At 46.0% G+C, this 13815-nt stretch overlaps 2 protein-coding genes across 9 annotated transcripts in view; one reads left to right on the forward strand and one right to left on the reverse strand.

The window, feature by feature from the left end:
- Window positions 1–4015, reverse strand: part of TTLL5 (tubulin tyrosine ligase like 5) — a 124777-nt gene extending 120762 nt beyond the window's left edge. For 4 of the 7 annotated variants that reach the window (XM_082232285.1, XM_082232289.1, XM_082232287.1 and 1 more), the window contains exons 1-2: window positions 3868–4015; window positions 2276–2442 (exon numbers count right to left, since the gene is read on the reverse strand). In XM_082232285.1, coding sequence (XP_082088411.1) covers window positions 2276–2352 — 77 coding nt within the window. In that variant the 5' untranslated portion in view covers window positions 2353–2442; window positions 3868–4015. The remainder of the gene's footprint in view (window positions 1–2275; window positions 2443–3867) is intronic. The other 3 variants (XM_082232290.1, XM_082232288.1, XM_082232286.1) reach the window with 1 other exon arrangement.
- A 273-nt stretch (window positions 4016–4288) lies between these two features.
- ERG28 (ergosterol biosynthesis 28 homolog) lies at window positions 4289–12887 on the forward strand. 2 transcript variants are annotated; one of them, XM_082234449.1, is made up of 5 exons: window positions 4289–4410; window positions 5238–5394; window positions 7510–7600; window positions 10656–10774; window positions 11052–12887. In XM_082234449.1, exons 2-5 carry the CDS (start codon window positions 5262–5264, stop codon window positions 11129–11131), a joined length of 423 nt encoding a protein of 140 aa, XP_082090575.1. In that variant the 5' UTR covers window positions 4289–4410; window positions 5238–5261; the 3' UTR covers window positions 11132–12887. The 2 variants fall into 2 exon arrangements, with proteins under 2 accessions (XP_082090575.1, XP_082090576.1); XM_082234450.1 differs by having other exon boundaries at window positions 4317–4407; window positions 5236–5394.
- Window positions 12888–13815: the final 928 nt, after the last annotated feature.

Consider the following 13815-nt stretch of genomic DNA (forward strand, 5'->3'; position numbering starts at 1 on the left):
CTCCCAGGAGTCTATTATACATACAATAGCTCAGCAAACAATTTAATCTTATTTCAACAACCTCCACAGCACCCTAAGGGAAGGGACCTAGAATCATAGAATCATAGAGTTGGAAGAGACCACAAGGGCCATCGAGTCCAACCCCCTGCCAAGCAGGAAACACCATCAGAGCACTCCTGACATATGGTTGTCAAGCCTCTGCTTAAAGACCTCCAAAGGAGACTCCACCACACTCCTTGGCAGCAAATTCCACTGTCGAACAGCTCTTACCTAGTTTAGTGGATGAGGGAAAGGTTTGTATAGCACACACAGAGTTCTCTCCAGTCTGCCACCTGAGGCAGCTGTCTCACTCTGCCTCATGGTAACAATAATAATATTTATATCCTACCCATAACTCAGTGATAGTGCAAGTGTTTTGCATGTAGAAGATCCTAAGTTCAGTCCCCACCATCCATTTCAGTCCGGCTTTCGCCCTGGTCATGGGACCGAGATGGTTCTGACCACCCTAACAGATGACCGCTGTAGGCAGCTGGATCAAGGCGGGTCAGGGCCGCTGATTCTTGTAGATCTGTCAGCAGCCTTTGACATGGTCGATTATGAGCCACCGCCTTTTCGACGTGGGGATTTAGGGCACAGTCCTACAATGGCTGCGCTCTTTCCTTTCAGTTCAGAGACAGAGGGTAGCTCTAGGGAAGGAGTTGTCGTCACGGCACTCCTTGGTGTGTGACGTGCCGCAGGGCGCAATCCTCTCCCCCCATGCTTTTTAATATCTTTATATGCCCCCTCACCCAGCTTGTCTGGAGTTTTGGTTTGGGTTGCCACCAGTATGCTGATGACACCCAACTTTATCTGTTGATGGACGGCCATCCTGACTTGGCCCCAGACACACTGATCAAGTGCTTGGAAGCTGTGGCTGGATGGCTCCGTGGGAGCCGGTTGAAGTTAAATCCTTCGAAGACCCTTTGGCTGGGTCGGGATGACATGGGGCTGGTGGGCCAACTCCCATCTCTTGCAGGGGCGCAATTAGTGCCAGCGCCTTCTGTCAAGAGTCTGGGTGTAATCTTTGTCAACGCCCTTTCTATGGAGGTGCAGGTTATAGCTACAACAAAGGCGGCATTTTTCCATCTCCGCCATGCTAAGCATTTGGTCCCTTACCTCTCTCGCCCTGATCTTGCCACTGTGATCCATGCAACAGTCACCTCCAGGCTTGATTATTGTAATTCACTCTATGTGAGGCCGCCCTTGAAGCTGACCCAGAAACTCCAGTGGGTGCAGAATGCCGCAGCGAGACTCCTTATGGGGTCCTTGACACAGAATCACATTCATCCAGTGCTATACCAGCTTCACTGGCTCCCGGCAGAGTACAGGATCAGGTTTAAGGTGCTGGTTTTAACCTTTAAAGCCTTATATGGCCTAGGACCCTCATATCTATGGGACCGCCTCTCCTGGTATGCCCCACGGAGGACCTTATGGTCTGCAAATACTAACATCTTGGAAGTCCCGAGCCTCAAGGAGATTAGACTGGCCCTGGCCCTGGCCTGGTGGAACACTCTGTCACAAGGGATCCAGGGCCCTGGGGGATTTGACATCTTTCCGCAGGGCCTGCAAGACGGAGCTGTTCCGCCAGGTCTTTGGTTGGGGTCTGACTCCCTCTCCCCTTTCATAAAAACGTGCATGAAAGTGGCCTCCCAATTTTTCTCATAGGCTCATATAAGTTCAGCACAAACAGTTGGGCCTGGTGAGCATTTAAGGTCCCCAACCCTTATCTGCGGGTTGCCATCTGACTGGATTTTATTCTGATCTTGATCTGATTTTAGGATGTATCTTAATTGATTGCCTGATTTTATGTTAACGTGTTATACATTTGATGTTAGCGGCTCTGAGCCCGGTTTTGGACAGGGAGGGCGGGGTATAAATAAAAAATATTATTATTATATGCAGTTAAAGGATCAGAGAGCAAGAAAGACCTTGGAGAGTCACAGTCAGTCAGAGTAGAGAACACTGGACTACATGGACAAACAGTCTGATCTGGTATAACGCAGCTTTGTATGTTCATGTATGACTATTCCATCTTCCTGACTCCAGAATTACAGGAGAACACAGCTTTTCAGGCTCTAAAAGAATACTCAGGTGCAAGTTGAAAACTGATCTTTCATGCATTGTAACCAACCAACACCCCCCCCCTTTTAACAACGAGAAATAATCTTCCAAGTATGGATGGTGAGATGCAAGATGTACAGTTTCAATGTCATATACAGGTACCATGTTAACTCACTCTGGTCCTTCCACCACTTCCTCTTCCTCCGAGGACGAATCTGTTTCTTCCAAGTCCCGAGCCATTCCAACGGGCATTTCCTGTGGACGTTTTCATACAGCCCAGAAACAGTGGCCTCTCAAACTCTCCCTCGTAGAATCAGTAAACCTATCCACCAGTGCTGTTTTCTACAACAACAACAATAAAATGACTGCTTTGAGTAAACTGCAGATATGGAGTACCCTGACATTATTTCCTCCCTTACAAAAAAAGTCAGGGTGGTGTCATGACAAGAGTGCTGAATCTGGGTATCGAGAACATAGGTAATAATCCCCCTCAACCACAATGCTTATGAGCGAAGTTACTATTTCACAATATTGCTGAGTGGATAAAATATGATACACCACCCTGAGCTTATTAGAGAAAGGGGAGGATACCAATATGAATAATTAATACTCTCTAACAGACCACCTTTAATACTGATCTAAGCCATATTTTCACAGGGGCTTCATGCAGAAATGGCAACAGTGCTTCCTGCATTTTGAGAACGCTTATCTATTCTTACTTATTTTATTTGTATTTCTGTATAGTGCATGGCAATATCTTGATGCTCAGAGGTTTATAAATATACCTGATAAAATTAAATGAATAAATAACTGGCAGAAGGCTGTACTATGATTGTCTTCCTCCTCCAGGTGAGTTGAGTTACACTACTTGTACCGCTATGGGAATCCACACTTAAAATATCCACTCCAGTCACAACCTGACAGTTACATATATCCTTATCCCAGACACGTTGACATATATCACCCACTAATTCACCGGCTCTAATCTACCGTCTTGAAAGATTATACAATATACCATAGACTGGAAGGGGAGAGCTGAGAGAGGCGCCTGTGCTGAAAACTTGCCGGTTGTCAGAAATTCAACTCAGATTCAGCTCAGCACAGTTTCCTTATCAACTTTTTATTCGGTTCACACTCTCCTACTGTGACTTTTGGGGCTCTTTCCCCGGCAGCCCGAGGCAAGCTTTCCTACAGTTCCTTCCTCAAAATGAAACTCAAATCCTTCCCCATACACACGACAGTGGGATAACGTCGCTCCGCAACCCAAAACTGCGGAGTTTGCTCAAAATAAGATGTTTAATTTTAATCAGGCAGCCCTAGGGATTGAGGTGCAGGGACACCGAGGGGAGGGGGGGGGAGACACTGCAAGTGGGTAGCGACGTCTCTCAGCCCCAACTTGAAGCGCACACCGTTCCCACAGGACGCATTTCCCCCCCAAACGGGGTCTGTAGGGGGGTGAAATTGTGAGGGGGAAGTCGGTCCTGCACGTGGCCCTCAGGAATCACCGATGTGGACTCCGCGAACTTTGCCGCTCAGCCAGCCAGGCGGGCCGCCCTGGCCTGGCCCTCTATTTAGGCCAAAGGGGGCTGTTGGGGCGAGAGGCGCCCCTCGCCCTCGGTTCCAAGGCAGGTCCTGTCCCCCCCCCCCGCCCGGCCCTTCCTGTCGTGCGGGGGAGAAGAAGCTGCCGCCGCCCAAGCACAACCCGCCTGCCTAAGCAAGCTCTGCAGCTGCCAGCGCCGTCACTGCCAGGCTCCCCCAGCGCCCTACCTGCTGCTTCATCTCCCTTCGGGCCCGGTAGCCGCGTCTCCCGCCGGCGCTTCTCCTGTTACTACAACAACCAACAGGCAACCGTTCCCTCCCTCGCCCAAGGCGCGTCTGCGCAAGCGCCGGCTCTCGGCTCCCGCCCGGGTTCCTTCCTCGAGCGCGTGCGCACAAAGGAACACTCGCCCGTTCGTTCGAACCTCTGCCTCTGCTAAGATGGCGTCTTGCAAGATTCCCTCTGTTTAAAAAGAAAGAAAGAAAGAAAATGAACCGAGGAGGCCGTAGCGCCGTCGGTTCTCCTAACCCCGCCTTTGATGAAAACGTCACAGCGCCTCAGAAGGGTTCCACGCGTGTGATTGGCGCAGTCGCTTACCCTTCCATGTGGCGCGGAGGAGAGGTCTAGCTATGGGCGTAGCGGCCAATCAGGGGAAGGCAAGCTCCAACAGTGCGCTAATCGTTGCGTAGAGTGAGGGGAGGCGGGACTGGTGCTTGCTGCTGCTGCTGCTCTGGCTTGAGGGAGGGTGGAGAGCTGCTGCGGCTGAGGACCAGGTAAGGCGATGTAGGGTGTCCATTGATGGGTGGGGTTGCATTTTGGGGGTGGAGGATAACGAAGAGGCGCGATGTGGATGCGGGTAGGTTTGGAGGCAAGCGAGCAGGTGGCATTGCCCCGTGGGAACTGAATTTGGGCGAGCTGAGGGCATTCCTAAATATGACAAACGTTGTAGGTACAAACGTTGGTCCCTTCCGTGGGAGAGGGGCGAGAATGGTTAATGCTAGGGCCAACTACAAGGCTGCAAAGAAGCGAGTTAGCCTTTAAAATCATCATTCCTAAATGCAATCGTCTAAACTGGATACAGCTATATAGGCACAAAGCTAAGCATCTTAATAGGAAAACCAACTGTGCCTCGTGCTCCCTTTTCCCCCCTTGGGCAGCCAGCTATCTCTGCTATAGATTAAATTAGGATTTTGAACATAAAATGATTTCTCAAGACTGATCCTCTCTCCAATAGCCAATTCTAAAAGTATTTACTGTGAAATAAGCCCCGCCGTGTCCATTGTGGTTTAACCTCAAGGCAGCATGCAGAGGATCAAAGTAAAGACAGCTAGCTACCAGTCCTATCTGGAAGAAAGGCCAGTGGCTTTGTGGACGATGCGGGTGAGATTTCCATCTTTGTAATTATTATGGAATGCTATCGTATAGGGCAAATTGGATGGAGAGGAATGATAAAATAAGCTTATGGCCCTTGCTGTGATTCTTATGAAGCCCCTTTACGCTACTTTAGGAAGAAAGGTTACAGACATAGTTAAAGGAGGGTGACTGAATTATGATGCATGGAAGCATTGTGAATTCTGGGTTCTGTCTTTGTTCCCATTAGCAGATTGTGTTTTGACACTTCAAGATGAGCCGTTTCCTGAATGTACTCCGTAGCTGGCTAGTTATGGTGTCCATTATTGCCATGGGGAACACAGTGCAAAGCTTCAGAGATCACAGTTTCCTCTCCGAGAAACTATACACTGGCAAGCCAAGCCTCGGTAAGATGCACAGGTTGTCATTTTTGCACTCAAGAAATGCTGGAACCTTAATCCTGGGTTTTCTTGCCTGAGCTCTGAAAATTTTTGTTCAGATTTCAAAATAACCCACCTTCTGCTTACTTAAACCTCTAGAGGTGGCTAGTGCTATTTTTGCTTGAACAGTGACAGCTTGAAGGCTGCTAAATGTGTTACAAATTTAGGTGAAACGCTCTGCGTACCTTTGGTATACCAGAACCTCAATGATGTGTAAAAAAAGAGGCTTGTGTTTGTTTCACTATTTGTACATGAAATGGAGAGCAGGGGCCCATTATAGCTTTCTGGAGCATGTGTATGTGGTGAAATAAATATAAGACCACATAGTTGCAAATGTGTCAGACAGGCCTTAGGAACATAAGGTGCAGCTTTATACCAAATTGATCCATTGGTTCACTTATTTACTCTTTACTGTTGCTGGCAGTGGTTCTTCTGGGTTGCAGACGTAGGAATTTTCCACCCCTATTTGGAGATGCCAGACTTTGAACCTGAGACCTTTTGCATACTATGCATGTCCTCTGCCATTGAGTTAAAGCCCTTTCCATTAATCTCCTTTTCACCCTGTAGTGATATTCTGCCACCTCATAATGCATTATCGCAGAAGATAGTGCAGTTCCATATCCACATTGGAGTGGTCTCAAGCATTTGCTGCAGTACTAAAACGAGCATTTTCCATGGGTCCTTATGGGCTCATTTGCTTCAAAGTGAACGCACAGTTCCACATGTCCTTTGATTCTACAATCAGCCAATCCACTATATTTCCCCATCTAAGAAATACAATCTCAGACACTTATGTAATACAATTATACTCACGGTACAAGAAGAGTCTAGCAAATCCTGCCATATTATGAGCTTTGGGCATTTCCAGACATTATGGTCCATCTGAAAAGACTGTGCTGCTGGCACTCAACCACCCAGATGACATCATCCCAGCAAAAGTTCCCATTGCAGACAATCACTGTTGAACAGCATTCAAGCCACTAACCAGAATTGTTAGTAAAAGGTATCTCTTGGCCCAGCAAGTGCAAATATTATGGATGTCTTTTTATGCAGAATAGACCTGATGATAGAGGCATAGGCACCTATTGAAGCACTGCCTGGCACATTATGAAGCCCTTCCACATCATTTTGAATTCACTGCCACCTTTTCTAGAATATTGTCCCCTTCAAAGCTATACATGCGTTCCTGTCCAAAGCTGAATAGCTCATCTACATTTTTTAAGACTAGTCCTTCCACCCCAAACACAACCATATACTCTTATGTGTACAGAGACAGGGATCTGCTGTCTTCAGCTGAAGTACCAGTAAACCAAACTTCAAGTAAACGAGTAGTTTTAATTAACTGCTAGTAGCATTTTCCCTGCTCCCTTGTGTATTGATAGTAGCATTACTCCATCATTTGGAAAGACCTTGACCCCTACGACGCTTTCCAACTCCATTAGTCTTGAGCCCTATCCATACCTACTGCTTAGCTTTGCCTAGACTGGGAGAGTATCAGAAAAGATAGTTGCCCCCCGCCCATATATACATAAAATATATGGTTGTTATGCTGCAGTTCACGTGGCTGCCTTTGTCAACTCCACCATGATGGCAGGCAGGTGGACGACTTGGTGGCAGGCAGGCTGTTTAAACGGGAGGATGTGCTTCACAGAGCGATTTTGGAAAGCGCTTCCCAAATGGTCGTCCCCCTCCCACCAGTAACCATGGCTGCAATAAGGCTTAATGGAGAAGGGCAGGTGCTTCAGAGTGGTTTGTTAAACTGCTTGGTGAAGTGCCTGCTTCACTGTTAAACAGGTTTCCTTGCCACCTGCCTGCCATCACATTGGAGTTTGCCAAACTGCTCTGCGAAGCCCTTGACCCCTCCTTTAAAAGATGGCATGGGCTGGCAGGAGCAATGGGCAGAGGGGCTTGGGCTGAATTGTGGAGGGGGCTGTGAGGGGATGGGTAAGGGGTCAGCGAGCATAAAGAGAGGCTGGTCATGTGTAAAGGGAGGAGGGGTGGACAAAGGGGTCAGTGGGGTTAGTGAGCGGAGTAAGCGGGGCGACAGACCCTAGTAATTCTATATTTGTTATCTCTACACAGTAAATGGCCTCCAGGCTCGGACCTTTGGCATTTGGACCTTACTCTCCTCTGTAATTCGCTGCTACTGTGCCATTGATATCCGCAACAAGACGTATGTAAAATAAATGCTAAAGGGGGGGGCGTTGTCTTACCCACCTCCCAATCATGTACACACTTGGGTACCACAGTAACACTTTTCTATTCCCCTATAGCTGGGGTTAGTAACCTGTGGCCCTCCAAGTGTTGTTGGACTCCACCTCCCATCAGACCCAGCCAGCATGGCCATTGGTCAGGGAAGATGGGAGTTGTAGTCCAACACTTATCTGGAGGGCAATGGTTTATTTATTTATTGGTTCTTATACCACCTTTTTCGCCAAGGCTCTAGAGCCGATTTACAATTTTACACATCTTATACCGGCAATTAAAAATAAAACCCTCCCCGTGCCCTTCCTTTTCCTTCTCACGTGGCTGATGGTGTTGGTTATATGAGAGGAGGGAATAATCTGGCTGGTGCAGACCCTCATGGTGTCACCGCCTGATTCCCTCCCGGTTATCCTAAACTCTTTTATCAAGTTGCTTGTGCAGTTGAGACAACAAGTGTTATTTTCTTGAAATGCTTCATTTGCACAGGCATGAAGGAAAGACTGTTTAGCATAATACTGATGCAAAATCAAAATGTAGGTAATTATTCTATAGCACATGTTTGTTTAGAGGTCTGGAATAAAAAGTGGAAACACTCTAATTAGGTATTCGCCCTATCTTTTGGTGATATTTGGATAGCTCGCAAGTACACTTTCAGTCATCTTCTGTTGGAAGTTGTTTTTGGAACTTCTATTCCATTCATATATTTTGTGTCGGTGATTTCCAAGAAAGCCATATGCATGAATGGGCTGAGCTTATGTTTCTATTTGGCTTGACTTCAGCATTAGCTTGGCACTGTGTGTGCTAAGAGACCTAGTTTGCTTGTCTGAGAGGTCAGGAGAGCCTCTGCAGGAGGCTTAAGATGGGACAACAGTCTACTGTCTTGGTCTTGAACTGCCAGTGGAAGGCTTCCTGTGATAAAAATAACAAACTGTTAAAGGAGCAGTTGATGGATAAATGCAAAGAGCTTTTGAAGCTGGTAACCTTTTTATAAAAGAAAAGCAGGTGGGAGCATTTGAAGTCTGGTTGGATAGTTGCTTGGAGAAATTTATAAAAATAGCAAGTTGGGCATATGGGACCTGTATAAGGAAGCACAGCTCTGAGTTCACCCACAATAGCTTTCAGTCCTCTGCAATAGACTGCCTGCTCCTGATCTTGACATTTTAAAAAATATACCCCCACAAACCCCTTTCCCTTGTTGCTTGCATTTTCATCACTCTTTCATCTACATTGACAGAGTTCCCTTCCTTTGCCTTCCTATTCCGCTGGCAGATGAAGCAAAGTGACAGTGAAGCACACTTACCAGAAAGTTAAATTGTACTGAAATCAGTAAGACTGACATGTTTATAATCATCAGGATGAAGACCATTCTTCCTCCTTTCACCCCTTGCCCTCCATCATCCCAGTCCTGGTTAAAGCATCCTCAGTTACACAAAACTGGCCATTTACACAATTTGCAGTTTGATTTTAGTTGCGCAGTCTGCTTTATTTATTGCATTTCTAGATCAACCTTTCCTCCACAGAGCTCAAGCTGGCATACACATTTCTCTCCTCCACATTTTATCCTCACAACAAGATTAGGCTGAAAGATTGTGAGTGGCCCAAGGTTACCCAGTAAGCATCATGGCTCAAGCTGGGGTTTCAACCTTGATGGCCTAGGACTGGAAAGCAAATGGCATACAGTATATAAACATACCAGGGTTTTTGTTTCTATTTCATATATTTATTTAAAATCACCATGATTGAAATAATACATTTGCAAACACAATTTAAATGTCACTTATTTACAGAGAAAGATGTGGACTTGAAAGCACAGATTAAGTTTCACAGGGCAAAGTTTTTGGATTGCAATTCTTTTTTAAACTGCCAGTGCTGCAAACATACTTAAAGTAAAATGTAGCCATTTCGTCCTCATTCATTAGTAATACTTCCATGGCTTCAAAGCACTATGCTGTCCCCATTACCCTCTGCGCAAGCATAACTGATCAGAGTTTAGCTGAGGAGCCTGTTCCAGAGATGCAAGCCAGCTCACCCTCCTTCCACTCTGTTGGCTCGACAGAAATAATGTGTGAAAAGCCACAATAGCGCTCTTTTTTATCATCAAAGTTGGCAGCTTCATCTCCCATTTCCCAGAGTGGCAAGGAACTGCATGCTGAGAGGGAGCAATTTGTACTGTGTCATTTGACAAGGTGAGGTGTACTTTTAAAGGAGAACAGGCACTCGGTCTGTTTGCTTCCCCAGAGTTACGTGGCAAGTCTGAAACCTGTCCCCAGTTCTTTTCCAGTTGTGATGTCTATTTAGCCCTAATAAGAAGAGGGATTTAGATAATACCAAAGTGATTTTTTACCATGCAGGTGAGGGAGCAATGTTGGTTGGTGGGATGTACTTCTGGGAAGATATAAAGGGTTGTGCTGTATGTGTAGGTTTTCAACATTTTGATGGTAAATCGAGGGTCACTTCAAATCTGGTTATTCTTGAAGTCACTATAATTTTTAAAATAAAACTTTTAAAATAAAAAAATCCCAGTTGATTTTTATCCATCTTGCTTTAACCAAAGCAATACCAGCTACCACAACTTGGTGCACCCCTTGCCATCCATGCTCTTAATCATATTAATCAGCCTGGGGAAGGCCATATATCCCATGTGGTGACTAGTGGGTGGAAGATGGACTGAACCAGCTCATCTGAATTGCCACTTGAGCAACGAAAGAGGCTCTGTCATTTCCAAGAAATGCAGAAGCCAGTCTAGCATGTACCTGTATTATCAGATAGCCAGTGTGGTGCTTTCCAGATGTTCCTAGACTCCAATTTCTATTATCCCTGACCACTGGCCATGCTGGTGGGGTCTCATGGGAGTTGGAGTCCAACAGCATTTTGAAGGCATCATCATATTGGCTGTCGCTGACATAGTGCAAAAACGTGAGTGTGTTTGCTTTGTGTGTTTTTTAACTCCTTGACTCTTAATTTCTTTGTCGGCATCTCTCTGTGGCCTGCAATAATTCTCATTTTTTTGTTCTCTCTGGCAGCCTCTATAACATCACACTTTTGACCTTCTTCCTTGCCCTCGGCCACTTCCTCTCTGAAGTGTTTATTTATGGCACAGCAGCTGCAACAATCGGTGTCTTGGCACCCCTAATGGTGGCAAGTAAGTAGAGCCCATTCTTTGGTGCCTGGTGCTTGGCTTGTTAAAGCTGTGGCCTGCTTTCCCCCTGAGAAGATCACAAACTTACCCTCACACTTTCCCTGCGATGGGTTGGTTGGACAGGCTAAGCGACAGTGATATGGCCAAAGCCAGCAAGTAAGCTTCATAACCGAACAGAGCTGAAATGGGGGTTTTAGTAACCAAATGCAACTAGCACTTCCTAAAGATATAGAAGGGGTAGCAATGTCCTCTGCTTCCTCTCATTTTCCACCTGTCTCAGGTTTCTCCATCCTGGGTATGCTGATTGGGCTGCAATATCTTGAAGTAGAAGCAACATCGCAGCTCAAGAAACGGAACTGAAGTTACGGATCCCCTATCAGCCTCCCAGCCATCGTCCAGTGTCTACTACCACATTGCCTCCTTGACTTTCCCTCCTCATCCTGTACCCTGCAAGTGGTCAGATCGTTCTTGGGACTTCAGTCATCCTTTCTTTTGTTTGCAGTTGATTTTGATCTGAACAGGCAGTACTCGACCTGCGACCAGTGGCAGACGCGGAGCCCTGAAGAGCTGTTCTAAACTGGGTGTGGGTTTCCCTGGTGGAGGGCGCCTTCCTGCATTGCAGGGGGTTGGACTAGATGACCCTTGGGGATCCCTTCCAACTCTATGATTCTTAAAGCATCCTCCGTTCTGGTGGTGGGAAGGGAAGAGAGGGCTATAGATATCTTGCCCCCATCACCTTTGCAGGGGAGGGGAAACGTAGCGCTGCCCAAAATCCAGTGGAGACTGGTATTGTGGGAAGAGGCCAGACCAAAGTCATCATGGCACATAGTAGCTGTGTGTTTGTCCATAAGCATGGTTTTTCAATAAACAGGCAAAAATTGTGCAGAACTTCAGCTTCTTTTTATCTGGTAGGGAAAAGGAGAGATATCAGATTTTCTGTCTGTCTGCCTGCCTGTCTGTCTGTCTCACTCCTTAGCAAGAGGTACCATGACTTTTCGTATTCTTCATTTTAGGTTCTGGGGAATCTGCTTTGGCAATTTCCCCTTTAACATAACAGGCTGCCGTTCTAGATAATGTCTCCCTATTCCCCTCACCTGTCCTCTCATTCCTTCCTAAGGTAGCTGTGTACTTCCTTCAAGTCTCCATTTGGCACACTAAATTCAAGCGTAAGCAGGCGACATCTGTATAGTACTGTTCTTGACTGCCTTATGAGAAGAGCTAGACCAAACCTCAGGCTTCGAAAAGAAGCTTGGCATAGCAAGCTAGTTTAAAAAAAAAATACTATTGCATAGTTTTTGGGTGATAGAAGTAGGAGCCATGTAGAACAGAGGACTTGAAGAGACAAGCAGAGAGATTGGATTCTCACTGCTGCTACAAAAAAAGGGCCAGGTCACCTCCTCCTAAAATGTTGTCTTATTAACTGGAATGCCTGCTGCTGAAGTCACAAAGATGAGGACACATATGCCACTCTTTACTAGAGTACAGCATATACGTGGAGAGAGTGCTGTTGTGCCCAAATCCTGCTTGTGGGTTTCACACGGGCGACTGGTTGGCCACTGTGAGAACAGGAGGCGGGACTAGATGGGCCACTGGCCTGATCCAGCAGGCCTTTCTTTACGTTCTTATAGGTTTGTTATAGGTTAGTGCTGGGCCGGCCCAACCTAGAGACAAACTAGGCAATGGCCCGGAGTGCCAAAATTCCAGGAGCATCTGCCTCAGCTATGCAAATGCCTTGGAGAGACACTTGTGAAAGAGATGCCCAGAGGCATCTGAGCCCTTCACAGGCTGAGTGATATCCCCTGCATTCTAGGTATCTTAGGATGGTGAGATACTAACCTATTTAGTCAAAGGGTCAGGCCCGTTTTCATTTTGGTGCTGAACAGATTTTTGTAAGTTAAGTTGTCCTTTCAATCGGGGTGGTGAACGAATGCTAAAGGGTTGATTTTCCCTTTTTTTAAAGTGCATGCTAACAGGTGAAATTGGGATTCTGATCTTGTTGGTAATGGTGCTCAGTATTTAGTCCAGCTGCTCAGTATTTAGTCCAGCTGAAGTAATTTGCAATGCAAATAAGTATACTAAGCTACTGAAACTGAAAATAAAAATTGGAAAATAGTAATGCTGGTCTTAATCATTTAATGTGCTACTCTTAGGTTGTTCAGCATACGGTGGAACATAAGGAGGGCGAGATTTTAGCTCTCCCAAGGCAGTGCATCTGACTTACTTACAGAATATTGTAATACAGAATGGGGGTCATTTCCCTCAGCATCTTTTGAGGCTGCACAGCTCTTGGAAAGTTGCATTCCAGGTAGCCCAACTTGGAGCAAAGCTAAAAGTACTGCTAAACATGCTGCTAGAAGATGACGGTACACTGAATTGATACTAGACCAAACTCTAAGCATATGCAACATTGCACTGTATGTGTTTCATTGCACAGAAAAGGGGCTAACTAAAAAAAAAAAAACCTAGAAGGTGCATCAAGTATATATAGTGCCCCCAAAGTTCATAGGTGAACATATGAGAATGTCTGTAAGCCAACCAAGCAACAACAACAGCAACAAAAAAAGCCAGAACAAACGTAGAAAATACCATTGTAGGTCACAGAGAGGCAGGATGGAGCTAGAAAACAGCTGTAGCATACAAAATTTGGATCCTTAACTGAGGCATCTGGCTTGGGTGGTACAGTATTTGTTTCTAAAAATCTTTTATGAAAACAGACGAAAGGGATTTGGCCTCTTGCCAGGTATAGCCACCTTTGAACTGCATCAGCTCACTGGATCAGGCATCCATTTATAGCTAAGTAAACAAGGCATTTGGTGTCAGCCCAAGCATGAATGATGCTATCAGAACATTGCTGTATCCTAACTGTTTGAACTTAAAAGACTAGCACAGGCATTCCCAGACAGTGCCAGAGCACTAGTTATTTAAGAGACTCTGAACCCAAAGCACCCACTCACAGAGGAGCACCTCCCCATGTTACTTTCTCCCAACACCCAAAATAATAGACACAATAATGGCGATAGAAAGGGCAGTAATCTGAAACCGTT

This window comes from Podarcis vaucheri, assembly GCF_965113315.1.
Source record: "Podarcis vaucheri genome assembly, chromosome: 1".
In the NCBI taxonomy this organism is placed as follows: Eukaryota; Metazoa; Chordata; class Lepidosauria; order Squamata; family Lacertidae; genus Podarcis; species Podarcis vaucheri.